Source organism: Microtus oregoni, unplaced genomic scaffold, assembly GCF_018167655.1.
Source record: "Microtus oregoni isolate MIOR12 unplaced genomic scaffold, Mior012 000010F_ref0000083, whole genome shotgun sequence".
NCBI classification, from domain to species: Eukaryota; Metazoa; Chordata; class Mammalia; order Rodentia; family Cricetidae; genus Microtus; species Microtus oregoni.
In genome coordinates, this window is record NW_024543069.1 from 7,889,787 (window position 1) to 7,909,000 (window position 19,214).

The 19,214-nt window shown below is 36.5% G+C and overlaps 1 protein-coding gene across 1 annotated transcript in view; it reads right to left on the reverse strand.

Moving 5' to 3' along the window:
• Positions 1-19,214, reverse strand: part of Fstl5 (follistatin like 5) — a 410,609-nt gene that overhangs the window by 236,960 nt on the left and 154,435 nt on the right. Inside the window, exon 4 of the mRNA XM_041659533.1 lies at positions 13,626-13,874. Within this exon, the coding sequence (XP_041515467.1) occupies positions 13,626-13,874 (249 nt within the window). The remainder of the gene's footprint in view (positions 1-13,625; positions 13,875-19,214) is intronic.

Consider the following 19,214-nt stretch of genomic DNA (forward strand, 5'->3'; position numbering starts at 1 on the left):
ATAATTAGAAATGCAAATGACTAAATACAAAATGATTCCTTTAGCAGTTGTTTTATATTGGAGACAGATAGTGGAACCCCTAAGACATTATTAGCTTTTAATATTTTGAGATAGTTTTAAAAGTCTGTATTCCATACTAATGTTAACTTTAAGTTTATTTTACTATAATTATTCTACTGGTTTTCATCTTAAGTTTCTAATGGTGTCTTCAAAGCAAAATGGAACTATCCCAGTTGCTTTCCAATTAATAGAATGATAGAAAGAAAATGATTAAAGTATGTCAACTAGAAAACATGAGCAAACAATTTCTGCTATCTGATAACTTAATACCTCTACGTAAACACTGTATATTTCTGTGGTCATCAGAGAGTAATTCCTAAATACACAGCAAGACCTAATAAGGCAGAGTAAGTGGACACCGTGATGTGTTCATTGTGTTATCAGCGGTAATTACCAATCATGATTAAGAATTTGCATGTTCTAAATTATCAAAAACAATTTCATTAATAGAAATTCTCTATTTGTAAAATTCAATAATCCCAGTGACTAAATATTTATTTTAAAAATTTTAAACATTTAGGTTAAATATTTTAATTTTGTTCCAGACTGGTAGACGAAGCCAACTGTTTATTCCTCGAAAATTAATATTAGATACATTTCCCAAGAGAATTCCAGAAGAGATAGACATATAACCATCAGAATAACAATAGATAAGCTTTCTACTTGTATGTATGAGGTATTATATAAAGTAACTGGAAATGGAAGCTACTCTACAGTCCTGTGCCTAGAATTTCAAATCTAGAGCTTATTAACAACAAGTTAATTCAGTGCTATACACATAGATTATGAAATTTAAACCTCGAAAGAATGCTTGGATAGACTCCCAAATAAATATGGTTTATTCAGGCCTGACGTAGGGTTTAGTTTCTTCTCTATCACAATGTGATGCTTTCTCATGTGACCTAAGAAAACAAAGAGAGATGTGTGCAGGTGTGATATCATACATTTCCTTCTAATCCATAATCATGACAGAATCATCACAATGTCCACCTTCTTATAGCATTTGAACATTTTGGGTATAGATATATGTCTGCATATGGAAAACCTTGAAGATGTGTCTTTCGTGATACGCTTGTGTATTCATAGCTGCATATGCAATGCTAATTTGTGTGATGTGCATTTGTGTCATGTCCTTTCTTGAACATGTATTCCATCATGAATTATTTAAGAATATGCATAATGTTTTCAGTAAATCTGTCTTGCTTTTGTTGACATTTTTCTAAATCAAATAATTTAGACAAAACAATTATATATTAATAAATCACATTTGTCTGGTGATCACTATATCAAAAAGCAGTGCTTTGTGATATGTTATTTAAATATCCAATGAATTCAACTATTAGGTAAAGTAGGTGCCATTATTATTTCTACCTATAGATAGGAAAATCTAGAATTGAACTTGTTCAAAGTAAAGCTAACATTAGCAGTGGAGTGAGAATTTGGGAGTTCCTACTGTAGGAGCCTTGTTTCAATCTGTTTGCCATACTGATTTTAATTGGTTCATTTCAAATCAGGTTAGTTATCCTTTCTATTGTTCAAAATGATTAATTTTTAAAAAGGCATGATCCTTCTATTGGTATTGAATTGTATGGCTGCGAATCTACTTACAAAAAGCAGCAACACTTGAGCTACAAAAAACACAAAAAAGAATTCATATTCTGTTTTGTTGAGTGGGCTTTGCAGGGTTTATTGTTGCTAGCTATGTTTTTATTCATATTCAGGGCAGACTACAGCAAGCAGTACAAATATATTACAGTCAATGTTTAAAAATTACTTTAAGATACATTTAGGTTGGAGACAGTCAACAGTCACTGAGATAAATTATAAACACACTCAAAACACAAAATTTATGTACAATTATATAAAGAGTATATATTTTATACAGATATTTACATGCATACATATATGTACATACACACAAGAGATTATATGATATAATAAAAAAAATTTAAAATATTGTTTTGCAGGATAGTTAAATAAGGTGGGGCATGGATAACCTAGGACACGTGGAATGACCTTTAACACACAAAAAAAAGAATCAATTGAAGGAAAATATGCTTCAGTTTCAATGATTTTTTAATTTAAATTATGTGGGTGCCCGGGCAGTGGTGGCGCACGCCTTTAATCCCAGCACTCGGGAGGCAGAGGCAGGTGGATCTCTGGGAGTTCGAGGCCAGCCTGGTCTACAAGAGCTAGTTCCGGGAAAGGCACCAAAGCTACAGTCTCGAAAAACCAAAAAAAAAAAAAAAAATGTGGGTGGACTTAATCTTTCTTGTATTTTATATTATCCCGTTCACATTTGATAACTTGCCACTGTTAATGTTTATCTTTTCTCCCCTAGTTGAAGAATGAGATCTAATTAAGCCAAATGTTTACTATTACTAAAGAGACAGCAGAAGGTAGACTCCGTCAAACACATTTCTGAGACCTTTGTGACACTGCTTTGCTAGATCTTTTCCTAACTGATGTCAGATTCCAAGATCTACTTTCTGGCCGTGTTCTTTATTCAATATTTTTCTTCATTAAGCCCTCTGGGGATTACTCTCCTCATTTTAAGTGCCATCATTTTAAACTAGTTTAAAAGACATTGTTCAATAGACTGGCCCCAAGTGTTCTCAAATATAATTTTTATTTCCTGCTGGCTGAAAGACATAATTTAATTTTTTATGAAAAAGAAAAATTCCTATCACAACCATTACCTGTTTCTTTGATAAATGTCAGTAAATTGACAAATGCTTTGTTAAATCATTTCTTCATTTTGTTACATGAACCTAAGCTTTCAAAATTTTACTGCTCTATTATCTTTGAAGATATAGTTTATCAAAATGTGATTATTTTAAGTCCATTACAAATTTAATGAAATTCATAGTATAAAGATAACAAGTATTTTATTGAAAGCCAGATAGCTCTGTTTTGGACATATCATTAGATTTTTCACACATAAAACATTACACATCAAATTTTACTGAATGTACAGAGAATTTGGAAGTGTTAAGCTTAATACAGTAGTCAGTCCACAGGAAATGACATGAATTCTCCCAAGAATTCGCTCCCAATGTTTCTCTAGATGTGTAAGAAGACAGATTAATAAACAAGACACAAAAAGATGAATATGGTATGTACTCACTCATAAGTGGATTCTAGCCACAAATAAAGGACGTTGAGCCTATAATTCATGATCCTAGAGAAGTTAAATAATTAGGTGAACCCAAAGAAAAACATATAGTTATCCTACTCGATATTGAAAGTAGACAAGATTTCCAGGCAAAAAATGGGAGTTTGAGGGATGGGGGGTGGGGGTAAGGGAAGATGGGGAGAGAGAAGGAAGAAGGGGAGAATGGGGAGAGCTTGGGGGAATGGGACTGTTGGGATGGGGGAAGGTGGATATGGGAGCAGGAAATTAGATATCTTAATTAATAGAGCCATTTTAGGGTTGGAAAGAGACTTGACTCTAGAGGGGTTCCCAGGTATCCAAGGAGACATCACCAGCTAGTTCCTTGGGCAGCTGAGGAGAGGGCACCTGAACTGGCCCTATCCTATAGCCATACTGATGAACATCCTGCATATCACCATAGAACCTTCATCTGGCGATGGATGGATATAGAGACAGAGATGTCACAAGTTCTAAACCTGATGTGTTAAGCCTCAACATGTCCAGACCAAAAGAACCAATAATAGATTGACACTTATAAACTTTTAGTCAAAAGAAATAATTTCCTTAATATTTATTTTATTCTGTGGTTAAGAAATGACATAATCTCCAATAGTCTATGTGTTACAGGAATGTTCTTCATTTGTTTGACCTAATTACTGGAAGGTGATTGTATCATGAAGGCTATTTAGTTAGTGGTTTATTCCATTGATATATCTGGAGTTTTATGAGGTTACTGATATGGAGGAATATAGAAGGTAAGGTTAGAGGATAGAGGATAATATGTAACTTTAATTTGAAAGGCATATAATATTATCCCTGAAAGCTTTCTTTCTTTCATGTACTTTCTGAGCATTGTTAGCAGGACCCCACACCATATGTTTTAGGATACCCCTCTGTATGCTGTGAATATGTTTTATTACCATTGGTAAATAAGGAAGATACTTTGGCCTATGGCAGAAGAGAATATACCCAGGGTAGTAAATCCAAGCAAAACTATAGAGTCAAGGAGAAATGATGTATCAGAAAAGCAACATGTGAGGTTAGAAGCCTGAAGCCTAATGTCCAAAACATAAAATAACAGAAATGGGTTCATTTAAATTGTAAGAGCTAGTTAATAATAAGCCTGAGCTAATAGGTCAAACAGTTTGTAATTGGTATAAATTTCTTTGTGATTACTCAGGACTGGGAGTTGGGAATGAAAGCACAGCCTCCGGTTAACATCATTATATTCTGAGTTCCCTCAGGCTCAAAGCAATGGAGCCACATAAGAGTAGGGTCGAAAGAGCAAAAACCATGTGCTGAAGTGAATTATTGTTTTTAAATTATGTCAAGTATTTTGTCACCGCTTTGAAACATCAACCAATAACTGTCCATTTTTTCAGATACTCCTTTAAACCTCAGAAAACAATGGCACAGTCCCTGAATGGGAGAATGGAAACATCTGTAAGGCGAAGTGTATTGGGGTGAGGGGACATAGAGGCCTTGTCTCTCAGTACAAAATGCAAGTATATTGAAGTTAAATTTACATTAACTATAATCTGGATTCATATTGTTTGTAAGATAATGCCTACATATATGATTGAGGCTTGTACTTATTTTTGTATTCTACAGTAAAATAACTGAAATTACATTTTAAAAAAATGACATAATTTTTATATATTTATATATGTTATTTATGTGGATTTCCATGACTGATGTTGCCAGTAGATGTAGACTCAGCTGTCAAACAGTTATAGAAGAGTTGGTTTGAGTGTTTACTGTGGAATCAATGAACAAAAGCTGTTACTATGTTGTAACTAGTTCCCTCTCAGTTGGGGAGAATGTACTAATGTGTCATGTAAATGTTTTCACTTGTCAACATTTCTAAAGGCCAAAACATGTGTTATATTACTCAAGAATATTTTTCCTCACAACTTGAAAGGAATTTTGACATAAATTTAATTAAATCCCCAAATGCTACTGTTATGCTTTGTAGACTGTCATCCAAACTAAATACCATACTTATTATTCTGATCCTAAATATACAAAGCATACAAGTTTACACATTGCTTAATATTTCACATGGAGTACTAGTAATGAAAGTTTAGGCATATTTTCCAACATGAGTAAATCTATAATGTAGGTTCTCTTGGTTTACACACTTCGTTTACTTTACATACATACAGTTTCGCTATGATTGAGTTGAACTGTAAAAAGAACAGTCAGGTAACCTGAAGATTAGTAGGTCAAGATCTCTTTCCCTCAAAATGTTAGCATTGGTTAAATCCTACCATTAACCAGTTTAGATTTTTCATCAGTTTTACATATATATAACATATACATACGCCATCATTTTTACATTATGCGTATTATAAATTTATATATATATATGAAAAATTTATATGTCTTCAATGTTGGGGTAAGTAATAAACATTGTTCTACATGTCTACAGTTATTATAGTCAAAGAAAATTGAAGATATTCATTAGTTTTTAAAGATTAATTGATTTTTTAATTTTATGTGTGAGTATTCCCTGCATTTGTGACCATGTACAACATGTATGCAGTGTCTAAAGAGGCCACACATGAGGATAGAATCATGTGGAACTGGAGTTACAAATGGTTGTGACCTGCCCTGTGGATGCTGGGAGTCAAATCTCAGGTCTCTGTAAAAGAAATAGAAATGCTGGTGATGGATGGAGATAGAGACAGAGACCCACACTGGAGCACTGGACTGAGCTCCCAAGGTCCCAATGAGGAGCAGAAGGAGGGAGAACATGAGCAAAGAAGTCGGGACCACGAGGGGTGCACCCACCCACTGAGACAGTGGAGGTGATCTATTGGGAGCTCACCAAGGCCAGCTGGACTGGGACTGAAAAAGCATGGGATAAAACTGGACTCTCTGAGCATGGCGAACAATGAGGGCTAATGAGAAGCCAAGGACAATGGCATGGGGTTTTGAACCTACATAATGTGCTGGCTTTGTGGGAGCCTAGCCAGTTTGGATGTTCACCTTCCTAGAAATGGAAGGAGAGGGGAGGACCTAGGACTTACCACAGGGCAGGCAACCCTGACTGCTCTTTGGACTGGAGAGGGATGGGGAGAGGAGTGGGGGGAGGGGGAGAAGGGTGGGAGGAGGGGGAGAAGGGTGGGAGGAGGGGGAGAAGGGTGGGAGGAGGGGGAGAAGGGTGGGAGGAGGGGGAGGGAAATGGGAGGCTGGGAGGAGGTGGAAACTTGTTTTTTTTTTCCTCCTTTTCTCAATAAAAAAAAAGAAAAAAAAAGAAATAGAAATGCTGAACTATTTCTCATCCATTATTATTAAAAATACTGTCACTTATTAAAATAATACTTCATAACCATTAAAGCTATAGGAAATTCACATACATGGCGAAAAGCAGAATTAATTCCCCATCTGTTTTATGATATTTTATTAACATAATTATTGTTGTATATAGTCCCGCTTTAATTTGAAACACAATCAATAATTGTTAATTGCTAATAAAATAGCAGTGTCTATAACTGATGTTTGACTCAAATGTAGAATCTGAATACTACAGAAAAATATTTTTGTTTAATGAAAGAAGAGTGTCCTTTGACATTAAGTCATTTAAATGTTCCTAAGAGATGTTCATCGAGCATGTTTTCTAATATTGGGAAATGTAACTAACAATTAGTTGATTCACCAAGCCATTTATTACCACAAAGCAGGTTAAAGTAAGAACTTCATGTCTCAATCTTTGAATAAAACCTTATGTTATCAGTTTTGCGAAATAACCATTCTGTATAATATGAATGTGTATTATTATCTTTGGTGAATAAAGACATGACTTTTCTGTAGCTGAGCAGGAAAGCAAAACTTGGAGGACACTGGGAAGAAGAACGTCAAAGTCATAGAAGTCATCAGCCAGATGGAGAGAAAGGAGGATTGTCAGGAGAGAAAAGGCTGTGAGTCTCAAGGCACCACATAGAAGAATAGAAATGGGTTAATTTAAGTTATAAGAGCGAGTTAGAAATAATCCTGAATCAGGAAATCTCTCTACAGCATGCCACCAACAAACAGCAAAAATCTGTGTTAAACTCTCTCTCCCTTATTTTTAAGCCTTCTCAGGTTTTTTAAGTGGGTTTAGTTGTCCACACATCTGGGCGCCAACTGTAGTAATATGGGGCAGCAGGGCTGCGTCCCCCACACCCGGCCGCCCACATGGCTAGCTTATGCTCCGAAATAACAACACACAAACTGTATTCTTTTAATCACTGCTTGGCCCTTTAGCCCTAGCCCTTACTGGCTAATTCTGTTATTCCGATCAACCCATCTCTAATAATCGGTGAGCACCAGTCTTACCAGGAAAGGTTCAGCATGTCTAACCTGGCGGCTTGCTTCATGGCGTATGTCTGCCCAGGAGCGCAGCATGGCGTCTCTCTCTGGCGTCTGCTGCTGAGAGGAGAGCTTTTGAGTCTCTGACCTCACTTCTTCTTCCTCCCAGCGTCCTGTTCTGTTTACTCCTCCCACCTATCCTCTAACCAATAAAATGGTCCAGGGCAGTGCCTTTATTAGCCAATGACCTTCCTCCATCAAAACCTCTAAATGGATTACAGTGTGTTGACAAATATACGAAGGCTTTAAGAGAAATGAGAAAGGATATAGTCAGTCATAAAAAAGAAATACATAGTTTTAAAATGATAAAGTCCTTAAAAGTGGAATAAAGGAATATGAAGGAAGAAAGTCACACAAAGCTGGAAAATGTACAGAGAGTCTGGATCTTATATATTCTGTGTTGTCTATGAATCTTTTGGCTACTAAGAGATCGTGGATTATAAAGCTCTTGGATTAAGCTAACCTATATTAATATTTAAACATATCCTGACTTCAAAATTTAAGTAAAAGGGTGTGTTGCTTTGGGGGATAAATTATGCTTTTATTTCTACAGGAAATGAGAAGCTGTGGATTCATTCCAGGTTAAAGAAAGTCAGGTTTGATCAGGGAAGACCACCTGAAATCCTAACTACAGAAATAAAAAAGAGAAATCTAGAACAACTACAAGATACACAATGTATGTTTTATCTGCTAAAACAAAAAATCAAAACAAAAATCATCCTTAACTGACTTGTACACACCATATCTTCTATACTTGTATTGTGTGCTACCTTTAAAAGTTTATATATTTTTAGAACAAGGAGCTAAAAACGAATGAAAATAGATGGCCCAGGTGACATAGCATTTCCAAATGCCTTTGTTACAGTCTACTCAAAACTCTGCATCCAAAATAGTTTCAAGGCTGCTAGAAAAGATGGCTCAGCCTCACAGACAAGACTACTCGAGGCTGAACTTCATTTTTATCCTAATTATATGAAGATTCCCCAAAGAAACCAGTACCCCAGACAATATGAAGTAGTCTAAAGAATAACATCCACATTCCCAAGAGATGGGGTATGGGTAGGTTTTGATTATTCAATTAATTATGAATGTTCGTCATTGTTTGGGGTTTGGTTACAAGGTATAGTTGGTAATGGTCAGAAAAAAGCTGAACAATGGAGATTAGTTTGAGGAATCTTATTCTGATAAGGAAAAGGGGGAGATATAGAAAGGAGAGGATAAAGAGGTAGATTATTGAATCCACTTTAATCCATAAAGCAACTATTAATCTCAAAATATCTTACATTGTTTGGATTTTGGTTTATTGATACAAATTTAAAGTTATTTTTACTAAGAACAGATATTAAATGAATGACAGCATTCGGGAATGATGTCCTAACATATAACACAACGTAGAGATGCAGAAGTCACCTTTGGACTTCAGTGACCCTCAGTCTTTAACCATAAGACATGAGCTCCAAGAACCACAATAACTGACTAAAACTGTCATTTGTTGATGTTGGATGTCCTTCTGTATGTGTGTTGCTTTTATTGGCTGATGAATAAAGCTATATTTTATAGTTTAGCAGAGTAAAGCCAGGTGGGAAACGCAAACAGAGCTATAGAGAGAAAGTAGATAGAGCCAAGGAGATGCCCTGTAGCTGCTGAAGGAGAAAGACACCAGCCAGAACCTTACTCGGTAAGCCACAGCCTTGTGGTGATACACAGATGAATAGAAATGGGTTAATTCAAGATGTAAGAGCTAGCTAGAAATATATCTGAGTCATTGGCCAAACAGTGCTGTAATTAATATAGTTTCTGTGGGATTATTCAGGTCTGAGCAGCCAGTAAATGAAAGAGCAGCCTTTGCCTACAGTTAGTAGCATATTTCTTATTTTTCTATAATACATATCTATGAAAAATAACTTATACATAAAGTTCAATATTGTACTTGGATTAAATGATGATAAAGTAAAACTTACGAAAATGCTATTGTGAAAATCATATTAGTGTGTATTTCTTTCTCTTCAACAATATTTTAGTGTACTGAGCTGATAAAGTTAACAAACAGATCTCCAAGAACTTACTGTTTGGGATGTACACTTAAGTTCATAGAATGTTTGCCTTTATGGTGGTTCGATTCCCAGCACAGTTTTGACAAAAAGGCTTCTGTTCAATCGACTTTTTCATAAAAGGTTTAATACTCTCTTTGTTTTGGCATAGTTTGTATCCTGGTTTTCGCATTCTCGCTAACTTCTACATTCTGAGCAAGTAAATTCCACCTGTGTGACAGACTGACCCAGAGTCAGAAAAGGGTCCTTGTAGTGCTAGAGTGAATCGATGTGCTTTAGAAATCCCTCAGAAGAAAAATGGCTTTCAGACAAGAGTCTCGTAGTACAAAAACAAATAGAAAGGAATTGGGTAAAAATATAACATTTTAGCTTGTGTTGAACATTGCTACAAAGTAGATGATGCCAATCAGCAAATGCTCTACCATATAACCAACCAAAGCCAATGTTTTGTGATGGAATGAATGTAGATGACCTAAATTAGAAAAGAAATGTGTTCATGAGATATGGTACCTATAGCTCCACAAATCACTTATTACTAAAGAAAATTTTTGGTAAAATTATTAATGCATTCCATTTAGTAAATTTTATGATCGCTACAGTGACATTTCAATATTTAATAATAAATAATAAGTGAGACACAGGTAACATTATACAAAATATTTAATAAGATACAGGGATTAACCCACATTGTAAGTACAATCTAAATCAATCAACCAGCTCATATGGTTATGCTAATTAAATATATTTTGATAAATAAAATTCAAATGCTTAACATGTTCCTGGTAAACTCAATGTATAAATCAAAAAGGAATAACTCAAAATCAAACAGGTAATCAATAGCGCAACTTATGCCTTCATTAAATATTGACTATTTTTAGTATTTTTCAATACTTTATGATTTAGTATTTTGTGAAAATTATTAATTCCCACAAATTAGCATAAAATAATGTGTAGATATCATGTGCCCTTTATGCAGCTTCTTCCAAGGGCAGCATTATTCTTATGAAGGTAATACATTATAACTAGGATCTACATTATAACATCCAATTCCCACACATGACTCAGATTTACTCATGTATTCACACTTTTGTGTATATGTTCTGCTGTATTCAAATATATGACACATGACAGTTTCTTTACTCACTTCAACAGGCAAAATGATACAAATAGTGAAGTTCTAATAAAACTTAAAAAGTGGATTTTTAAAGTAAGAACAATATTTCTAAAGGAAGGATCAAATAACATCTTAGTCTTTGTGTCCTAACAACCATTGCATTTCCTGTATTCAAGCCCCTCCTTAAAAGTAGGTGGGGCAGTTCCAGGACAGGCTCCAAAGCTATACAGAGAAACCCTGTCTCAAAAAGACAATTAAATACATAAACAAATAAACAAAAAACAAATAAATAAAAAGATAAGTAAATCTAATTCTGTGGAGAGCTAATGCAATTTAGTAATAAGTATGATTTTAGGATAAATTAAAAGCTCTTAAATTTTGTTATTATAAAAATAATGTTAGTCATGTGAAGCAAAGGAAAATTCTTGACCTTAACACCCTGACTATCTAACATTAGGGGCAAAAAAGGGGAAAAATAAAGGAGTCTGAGAGGAAGGAATGGAGTGTAAATTTCACGCAAACACATTATATCAATGTATGTCATTCTGAAACAATCGAAATGTTTATTTAAAAATTAACGTAGATGTTTGATCATTTTTTTATGTAAGGTTTTCGCAGTTGTTAATTTTTAGTCTTAAAATACAAAATGCATTGCATGATTGATTTGTTTTGACTTGATTTGATTTTGCATTTGAAGCATTTAAGTAATTACAAGGTTTTGAAGTTGTGAACTTGACATTTTAATTGTTTTTTCCAGTGTGACATTGTAAGAAGCAAGGTAAATGATTAAAATTCCAGAAAAAAATAACTTCTAATCACAGTATCTATTACAAAACATTACAATAAGGGCAGCTTCAAAGAGTGGAATCTTACTCCACAACTCAGAGTGGCAACATTTCACTGCTAACAGGACAAGTAGTTTGTGCTCCTTATTTATTTACCTTTTCTCTGCTCAAATAAAGGCATTTTAGGAACTAACTGTTCATTAGACTTAATTCTAAAACAAACAAACATAAAATCCTCAACTTCTGGGAGCTGGAAGTATGCTAAATCTGTGAACTCTAGATAAAATAAATGGGATTTCAATACTCTATAATCAGATGTATTTTGAACCATGCCTAGATGTGATTAATATTCAGGTTGAATCTAAAGGACAGAAGCTTTCCACACAGTCTTTGAGTGATGAATTCTGAAGAGACCCAGGTTATTGTTCACACATTTCATGTTGATTTAAATATTTGGAGCTACTATAAATAAGCACTCGGTTATCAGGCAGAACACTATTTACACGTGTTTATCTTCTAAAATGATATTTAGTCACATCTGTCTATATGTCCAATTGCACATGTCAGGTGAGCAGAATCTCACCTGGAAATAGGATTCTATAGTTAATATGAGTGCACACGCCTGTTTCAGAGGTTCTGGTTTGTTTCCCTGCACCCATACTATTATGCAGTTCCAATGTATCTGAGAGACCTTGCTCTTGTGGACACTGTAAGCAAATGTCCACACACATGTTATTGAAAAAAATAAGGCAAGAGCTTCATGTCCTTATTCATTTATATATTATATTCTATTTACTTAAGTTTTTGATAACAATGTGGAAGCACAAATTTAGTTCTATCGAAGAATATTCTTCACTTTCAAAATCAAACATAAAGAATTAAATATTGAAAACATTGATTGAATTGAAAAGGCAAAGAGATGACTGTAACAGTGCTCATATAGTAAAGGGAAACAATCTATTGTGCCAAAACTCTGCAAAATGTCCACAGGTTGCAGTGTGTAAATACAGTATTCTTACTCTTTCCCATCCAATACATTTTGCTTCTAGAAGTCACAATGAAAATGACCAGAGCATACCACATTTTATGCTATCTTAAAAGTGTCCTGCTATTCTTTTTTGTCTCCTTGAAATACATTTTATTGAAAAACTATATTGAAAATTGATTCAATCATTAATTTTTAATAAGTTGGCAAATGAAGTGTTGCAATATATTTTAGCCAATATTCAAGAATGAAATACCCTGTAATTTGTATAGTGAGAGCACAGTTAAGGAGCATTCTGATTAACTGAGATGCTTGGAGTTCACCAACCTTCAAGAATCAACTTAATCCATGACCTGTTAGAAGATGGATGTTCTATACTAGACTGTAGAATTTCAATACGAGTCATAACACTAAGAAGAAACTATTTCCTCCAACTTAAATAACCAAGCAATAAATCAAGGTATAAATAAGTGATGTTTTCTGATGATTTATCTATAGAACATGTTAAAATGGCAAATTCAATTACTAATTCAGAAGTACTATTCCCTAAGCCATCCTTTAAATTGTGCAAGTGCAAACAATAATACTTTAAAATGTTAAACCATCGTGGCTTCAGATTTGCTAATTGAGTTTCTTATGACTTTATTGTTACTGAAGTGGGTAATTAGAGGTTCCATATAATTTGAGTTGTGTGCTACAAACTGAAACTATTCTGTAGATCAAGAAGAAATAAGAAGCTGCCACAGGACGGCTTGGCATTCCCTGCGCCTTCGACAGCCTTCTAGGTGTTGTACACTGGGGAGATTTTTGCCTGCAGACTAAACTGGCTACCCTCTGTCCTTATAATAACTTCATGATTGGGAAGCCATATGGTGCAATGCTGAATGCTATATTAAATTGTGAGTCAGATTTTGGACAGCTTTATGCTCATAAATGAATATCAGAATTATATTCATGCAAATTTCCGTACACTGCTGCTCCATGGTTATGTTAAGCTTATTTGGTCCTTTTCCTTTTTCAGACACCTACAGAGATAAAATCATGCCTAATTTAAATCTTAATGGCACTAATAGATAATAGGAAAGATAGAGGGCTATGGCACAGTGGGCCTCCCTGCTCTTACCTTGAAAGAAGCAGTCTTCATTATGAACGATGGTGATCTTCTGCTTCTTCAGGCAGGCAGCTCTGTGCACTTCACAGTGGTTTTCATAGAATTCCCCATCAGACCCACAGACGGGTTTGTAGTGCTGTTTACAAGCTTGCATGCAGGCGCACTCCGCATGCCTCGTCTCTCTGCTGACCACACAGTGCCTCCCCAAGCCACAGAATTTATTTTCACAGGATCCAAAAGGGCCATCCTGAATTAGAAATTCTGGAAATGAGAAAGAAAACAATGTGGTTTTCTTGTTGACATAGCCATTTCATTTCAAAATATCGACTGAACAATTTCTAAACTCTATCAAAGAAATCCAGAGTACTGGTCAGGCCATGGTGGCACATGCCTTTAATCCCAGCACTCGGGAGGCAGAGGCAGGTGGATCTCTGAATTTGAGGCCAGCCTGGTCAACAAGAGCTAGTTCTAGGACAGGCTCCAAAGCTACAGAGAAAGAAACCCCGTCTTGACATACAAAAGAACAAAACCAACCAACCAAACAACAACAACAACAAAAGAAATCCAGAAATCCAGAGTACCATGATACAATTAACTAACTTATAACAAAACTCAATGAGCAACTATTCCAAATGCTGCCAGATTCTTCTCTGGTTAGTCTCCTCTAGTTCTGTCCTCTCTTTTCAGACTACAGTGAGATTTGAAGAGTCACTATTATTATTGTTATGTATAATTTTAACATTTTTGAAGATGTTATGCAATGCGTATTAACTACTGTGACCATTGCCTCCATGCCTCTTCTTATCGCCCAGGCTCCCTACAAATCTCTTTCTCATGTTCATGTTGGTTTTTGTTTTATGACCCTCTGTGGTTATCCAGATCTGTCTATGCAACTGTAAGTTTGGAAGGTTTTTTTTTGAATCTGATTAAATATACTTAATGCCATTATAATAATTCCAAAAATTTTATAGCTGATCTCTTGGCGCCAGGAGACCCAGCGTTGGGGTGAGTTTCTGGCCCCGCAGCGCCAGCCTGGGAAGGGGAGTTCAGAGGTTCCTTGGCCCCCCTATCCTTCTAGAGCTCTCTGCAGGGCCTCCACTCCCTGCATACCTCCTCTTTCTTCCTAGCCCACCCAGCTTCCATCCAGAACCCTCCCCACTTTGCCCCACTGCCCTCTTTCTGCACATAACATCACACAGCCCAGCCTGTCTGGGCACTGGGTCCGAATCCTCAGGGCACCCAAGCGGGCAGGAGTTCCTTTGTTTCTATGGCCTGCCTGCACCAAGCAGGGTAGGCGCTTTGTTTGCGACCTGCCAACGAGCACGGAGGCCTGATCTCTCAGCGCCAGGAGACCCAGCGTTGGGCACGGAGGCCTGATCTTTCGGCTCCAGGAGACCCAGCGTTGGCGAGACCCAGCGTTGGGGAGAGACAATGTTGGGGAGAGCCAGCATTGGGTAGGCAAGGAGACCTGATCCGGTAAAGAAGATCCATAAGGGAGCATTTGGAAGAAGAGATGGGTAGACGCCAAGGCAAGAATTCGCCCAACAAGCTGAAAAGCAACATGAACCCACCAGAAACCAGCGACCTCACAACGGGAGGACATGAACACCTTAATCAAGAAGAAGTAGAAAAGATTGACTTCATGAAAGTGATTGACGCCCTTAAACAGCATGTAAAAAACGCCCTTATAGAAATGGATGAGAAATATAACAGAAAGTTTGAAGAATTGAATAAATCAGTGAAGGATAGCCTAGAAAACCAAGGAAAAACAATCAAACAGATAATGGAAACTGTGCAAGACTTGAAAACTGAAATGGAGGCAAAGAAGAAAACACAAACAGAGGGCCGGCAGGACATGGAAAATTTAAGTAAACAAACAGAGTCTACAGAAACAAGCATAACCAACAGAATACAAGAGTTAGAAGAAAGAATCTCAGATTCTGAAGATACCACAGAGAAAATAAACACTCTGATCAAAGAAAACAGCAAGTCCAACAAACTCTCATCACAAAATATTCAGGAAATATGGGACACAATAAAAAGACCAAACCTAAAAATAATAGGAGTAGAAGAAGAAGAAGAAGTGCAGCTCAATGGTCCAGAAAATATATTTAATAAAATTATAGAAGAAAACTTTCCCAACCTAAAGAAAGATATACCTATGAAGGTTCAAGAAGCTTACAGAACACCGAATAGGCTGGATCAAAAAAGAGCATCCCCTCGCCATATAATTATCAAAACAAAAAGCATACAGAATAAGGAAAGAATATTAAGAGCTGCAAAGGAAAAAAGGCCAAATTACTTATAAAGGTAAACCTATCAGACTTACACCTGACTTCTCCATGGAAACCATGAAAGCCAGAAGGTCCTGGATAGATGTACTTCAGAAACTAAGAGACCATGGATGCAAGCCCAGATTACTATACCCAGCCAAGCTTTCGTTCACTATAAATGGAGAAAATAAAATTTTCCAGGATAAAAACAAATTTAAACAATACGCAGCCACAAATCCAGCCTTACAGAAAGTAATAGAAGGAAAACCACTAACCAAGGAGTCCAACAATGACCACAATAACTCAGACAGCTAGAGACCCTTCACCAACACAAATCAAAGAAAGGAAACACACAAACTCTACAACTAAAAAAATGACCGGAGTAAACAACCACTGGTCATTAATATCACTTAATGTCAATGGACTCAACTCACCTATTAAAAGCCACAGGCTAAGAGATTGGATACGAAAACAGGATCCAACATTCTGCTGTTTACAAGAAACACACCTCAACCACAAAGACAGGCACCTACTCAGAGTAAAGGGCTGGGAAAAGGCTTATCAAGCAAATGGACCTAAGAAACAAGCAGGTGTGGCCATACTAATCTCTAACAAAGTTGACTTCAAACTTAAATCAATCAGAAGAGATGGAGAGGGGCATTTTATACTCATAACAGGAACAGTTCAGCAGGATGAAGTCTAAATCCTGAACATCTATGCCCCTAATATAAAAGCACCCATGTACATAAAAGAAAAATTGCTAAAACTCAAGGCAGCCATCAAACCGCACACACTAATAGTAGGAGACTTCAACACTCCTCTCTCACCAATGGACAGGTCAATCAGACAGAAACCTAACAGAAATAAGAGAATTAATGGAGGTAATGAATCAAATGGACTTAACAGACATCTATAGAACATTCCACCCAAATAGGAAAGAATATACCTTCTTATCTGCAGCTCATGGAACCTTCTCAAAAATCGACCACATAGTCAGTAACAAAGCAAACATCCACAGTTACAAAAAAATATTTGTAACCACCTGTGTCTTATCAGATCACCAGGGATTAAAGTTAGAATTCAACAACAATGCTACCCTCAGAAAGCCTACTAATTCATGGAAACTGAACAGTCAACTACTGAACCATACCTGGATTAAGGAAGAAATAAAGAAAGAAATTAAAGTCTTCCTGGAATTCAATGAAAATAAAGAAACAACATACTTAAACTTATGGGCCACTATGAAAGCAGTCCTAAGAGGAAAGTTCATAGCACTAAGTGCCCACTTAAAGAAAACAGAGAAAGCTCACATTGGAGACTTAACAGCCCACCTGAAAGCTCTAGAAAAAAAAGAAGCAGACTCACCTAGGAGGAGTAGAAGACTGGAAATAATCAAACTGAGGGCTGTGATGGAGGAAGGTCATTGGCTAATAAAGAAACTGCCTTGGCCCAATTTATTGGTTAGAGGATAGGTGGGAGGAGTAAACAGAACAGAATGCTGGGAGGAAGAGGAAGTGAAGTCAGTCTCGACAGCTCTCCTCTCGGGAGCAGACGCCTGAGAGAGACGCCATGCCCCGCTCCCAGGATGAAGCTCCGACCCAGGATGGACATAGGCTAGAATCTTCCTGGTAAGCGCACCTTGGGGTGCCATACACAGATGATTAGAAATGGGCTAAATTAATATGTGAGAATTAGCCTAGAAGAGAATGGGCCAAGCAGTGTTTAAATGAATACAGTTTGTGTGTTGTTATTTCGGGGCATAAGCTAGCCGAGCAGGAGGCTGGGGTGCTGGGAATGCAGCCCCGCCGCTCCTATTACTACAGGGCTGAAATCAACAAAATAGAAACACAGAAAACAATACAAAGAATCAATGAAACAAAAAGCTGGTTCCGGGAGAAAATCAACAAGATTGACAAACCCCTATCTAAACTAATCAAACGGCAGAGAGAGAATTTGCAAATTAATAAGATCAGAAATGAAAAGGGGGTCATAACCACAGACACAGAGGAAATTCAGAGAATCATTAGATCTTACTACAAAAGCCTATTTGCCACAAAACTGGAAAATGTAAAGGAAATGGACACTTTTTTAGATAAATACCATATACCAAAGTTAAACCAGGACCAGGTGAACAATCTAAATAGACCTGGTAGTCCTGAAGAATTAGAAGAGGTTATCAAAAACCTCCCTACCAAAAAAAGCCCAGGACCAGATGGTTTCAATGCGGAATTCTACCAGAACTTCCAAGAAGACCTAATACCTATACTCCTTAATGTATTTCACAATATAGAAACAGAAGAGGCATTGCCAAATTCCTTTTATGAAGCTACAGTTACTCTGCTACCAAAACTGCACAAAGACTCAACCAAGAAAGAAAATTATAGACCAATCTCACTCATGAACATCGATGCAAAAATCCTCAACAAAATACTGGCAAACCAAATCCAAGAACACATTAGGAAAATGATCCATTATGATCAAGTAGGCTTCATCCCAGGGATGCAGGGCTGGTTCAACATACGAAAATCTATCAATGTACTCCAGCATATAAATAAACTGAAAGAAAAAACCCATATGATCATTTCATTAGATGCTGAAAAAGCATTTGACAAAAATCAACACCCCTTTATGATAAAAGTATTGGAGAGATTAGGGATACAAGGGTCATTCCTAAATATAATAAAAGCTATATACAGCAAGCCGACAGCTAACATTAAATTAAATGGAGAGAAACTTAAAGCCATCCCACTAAACTCAGGAACACGACAAGGCTGTCCACTCTCTCCATACCTCTTCAATATAGTACTTGAAAATCTAGCAATAGCAATAAGACAACATAAGGGGATCAAGGGGATTCAAATTGGAAAGGAAGAAGTTAAACTTTCGTTATTTGCAGATGATATGATAGTGTTCATAAGCCACCCCCAAAACTCCACCAAAGAACTTTTACAGCTGATAAACACCTTTAGTAATGTGGCAGGATACAAGATCAACTCCAAAAAATCAGTTGCCCTCTTATACACAAATGATATGGAAGCAGAGAGGGAAATCAGAGAAGCTTCACCTTTCACGATCGCCACAAACAGCATAAAATATCTTGGGGTAACTCTAACCAAGGTAGTGAAAGATCTATTTGACAAGAACTTTAAGGCATTGAAGAAAGAAACGGAGGAGTATACCAGAAAATGGAAGGACCTCCCTTGCTCTTGGGTTGGGAGGATCAACATAGTAAAAATGGCAATTCTACCAAAGGCAATTTATAGATTCAATGCAATCCCCATCAGGGTCCCATCAAAATTCTTCACAGATCTTGAGAGGACAATAATCA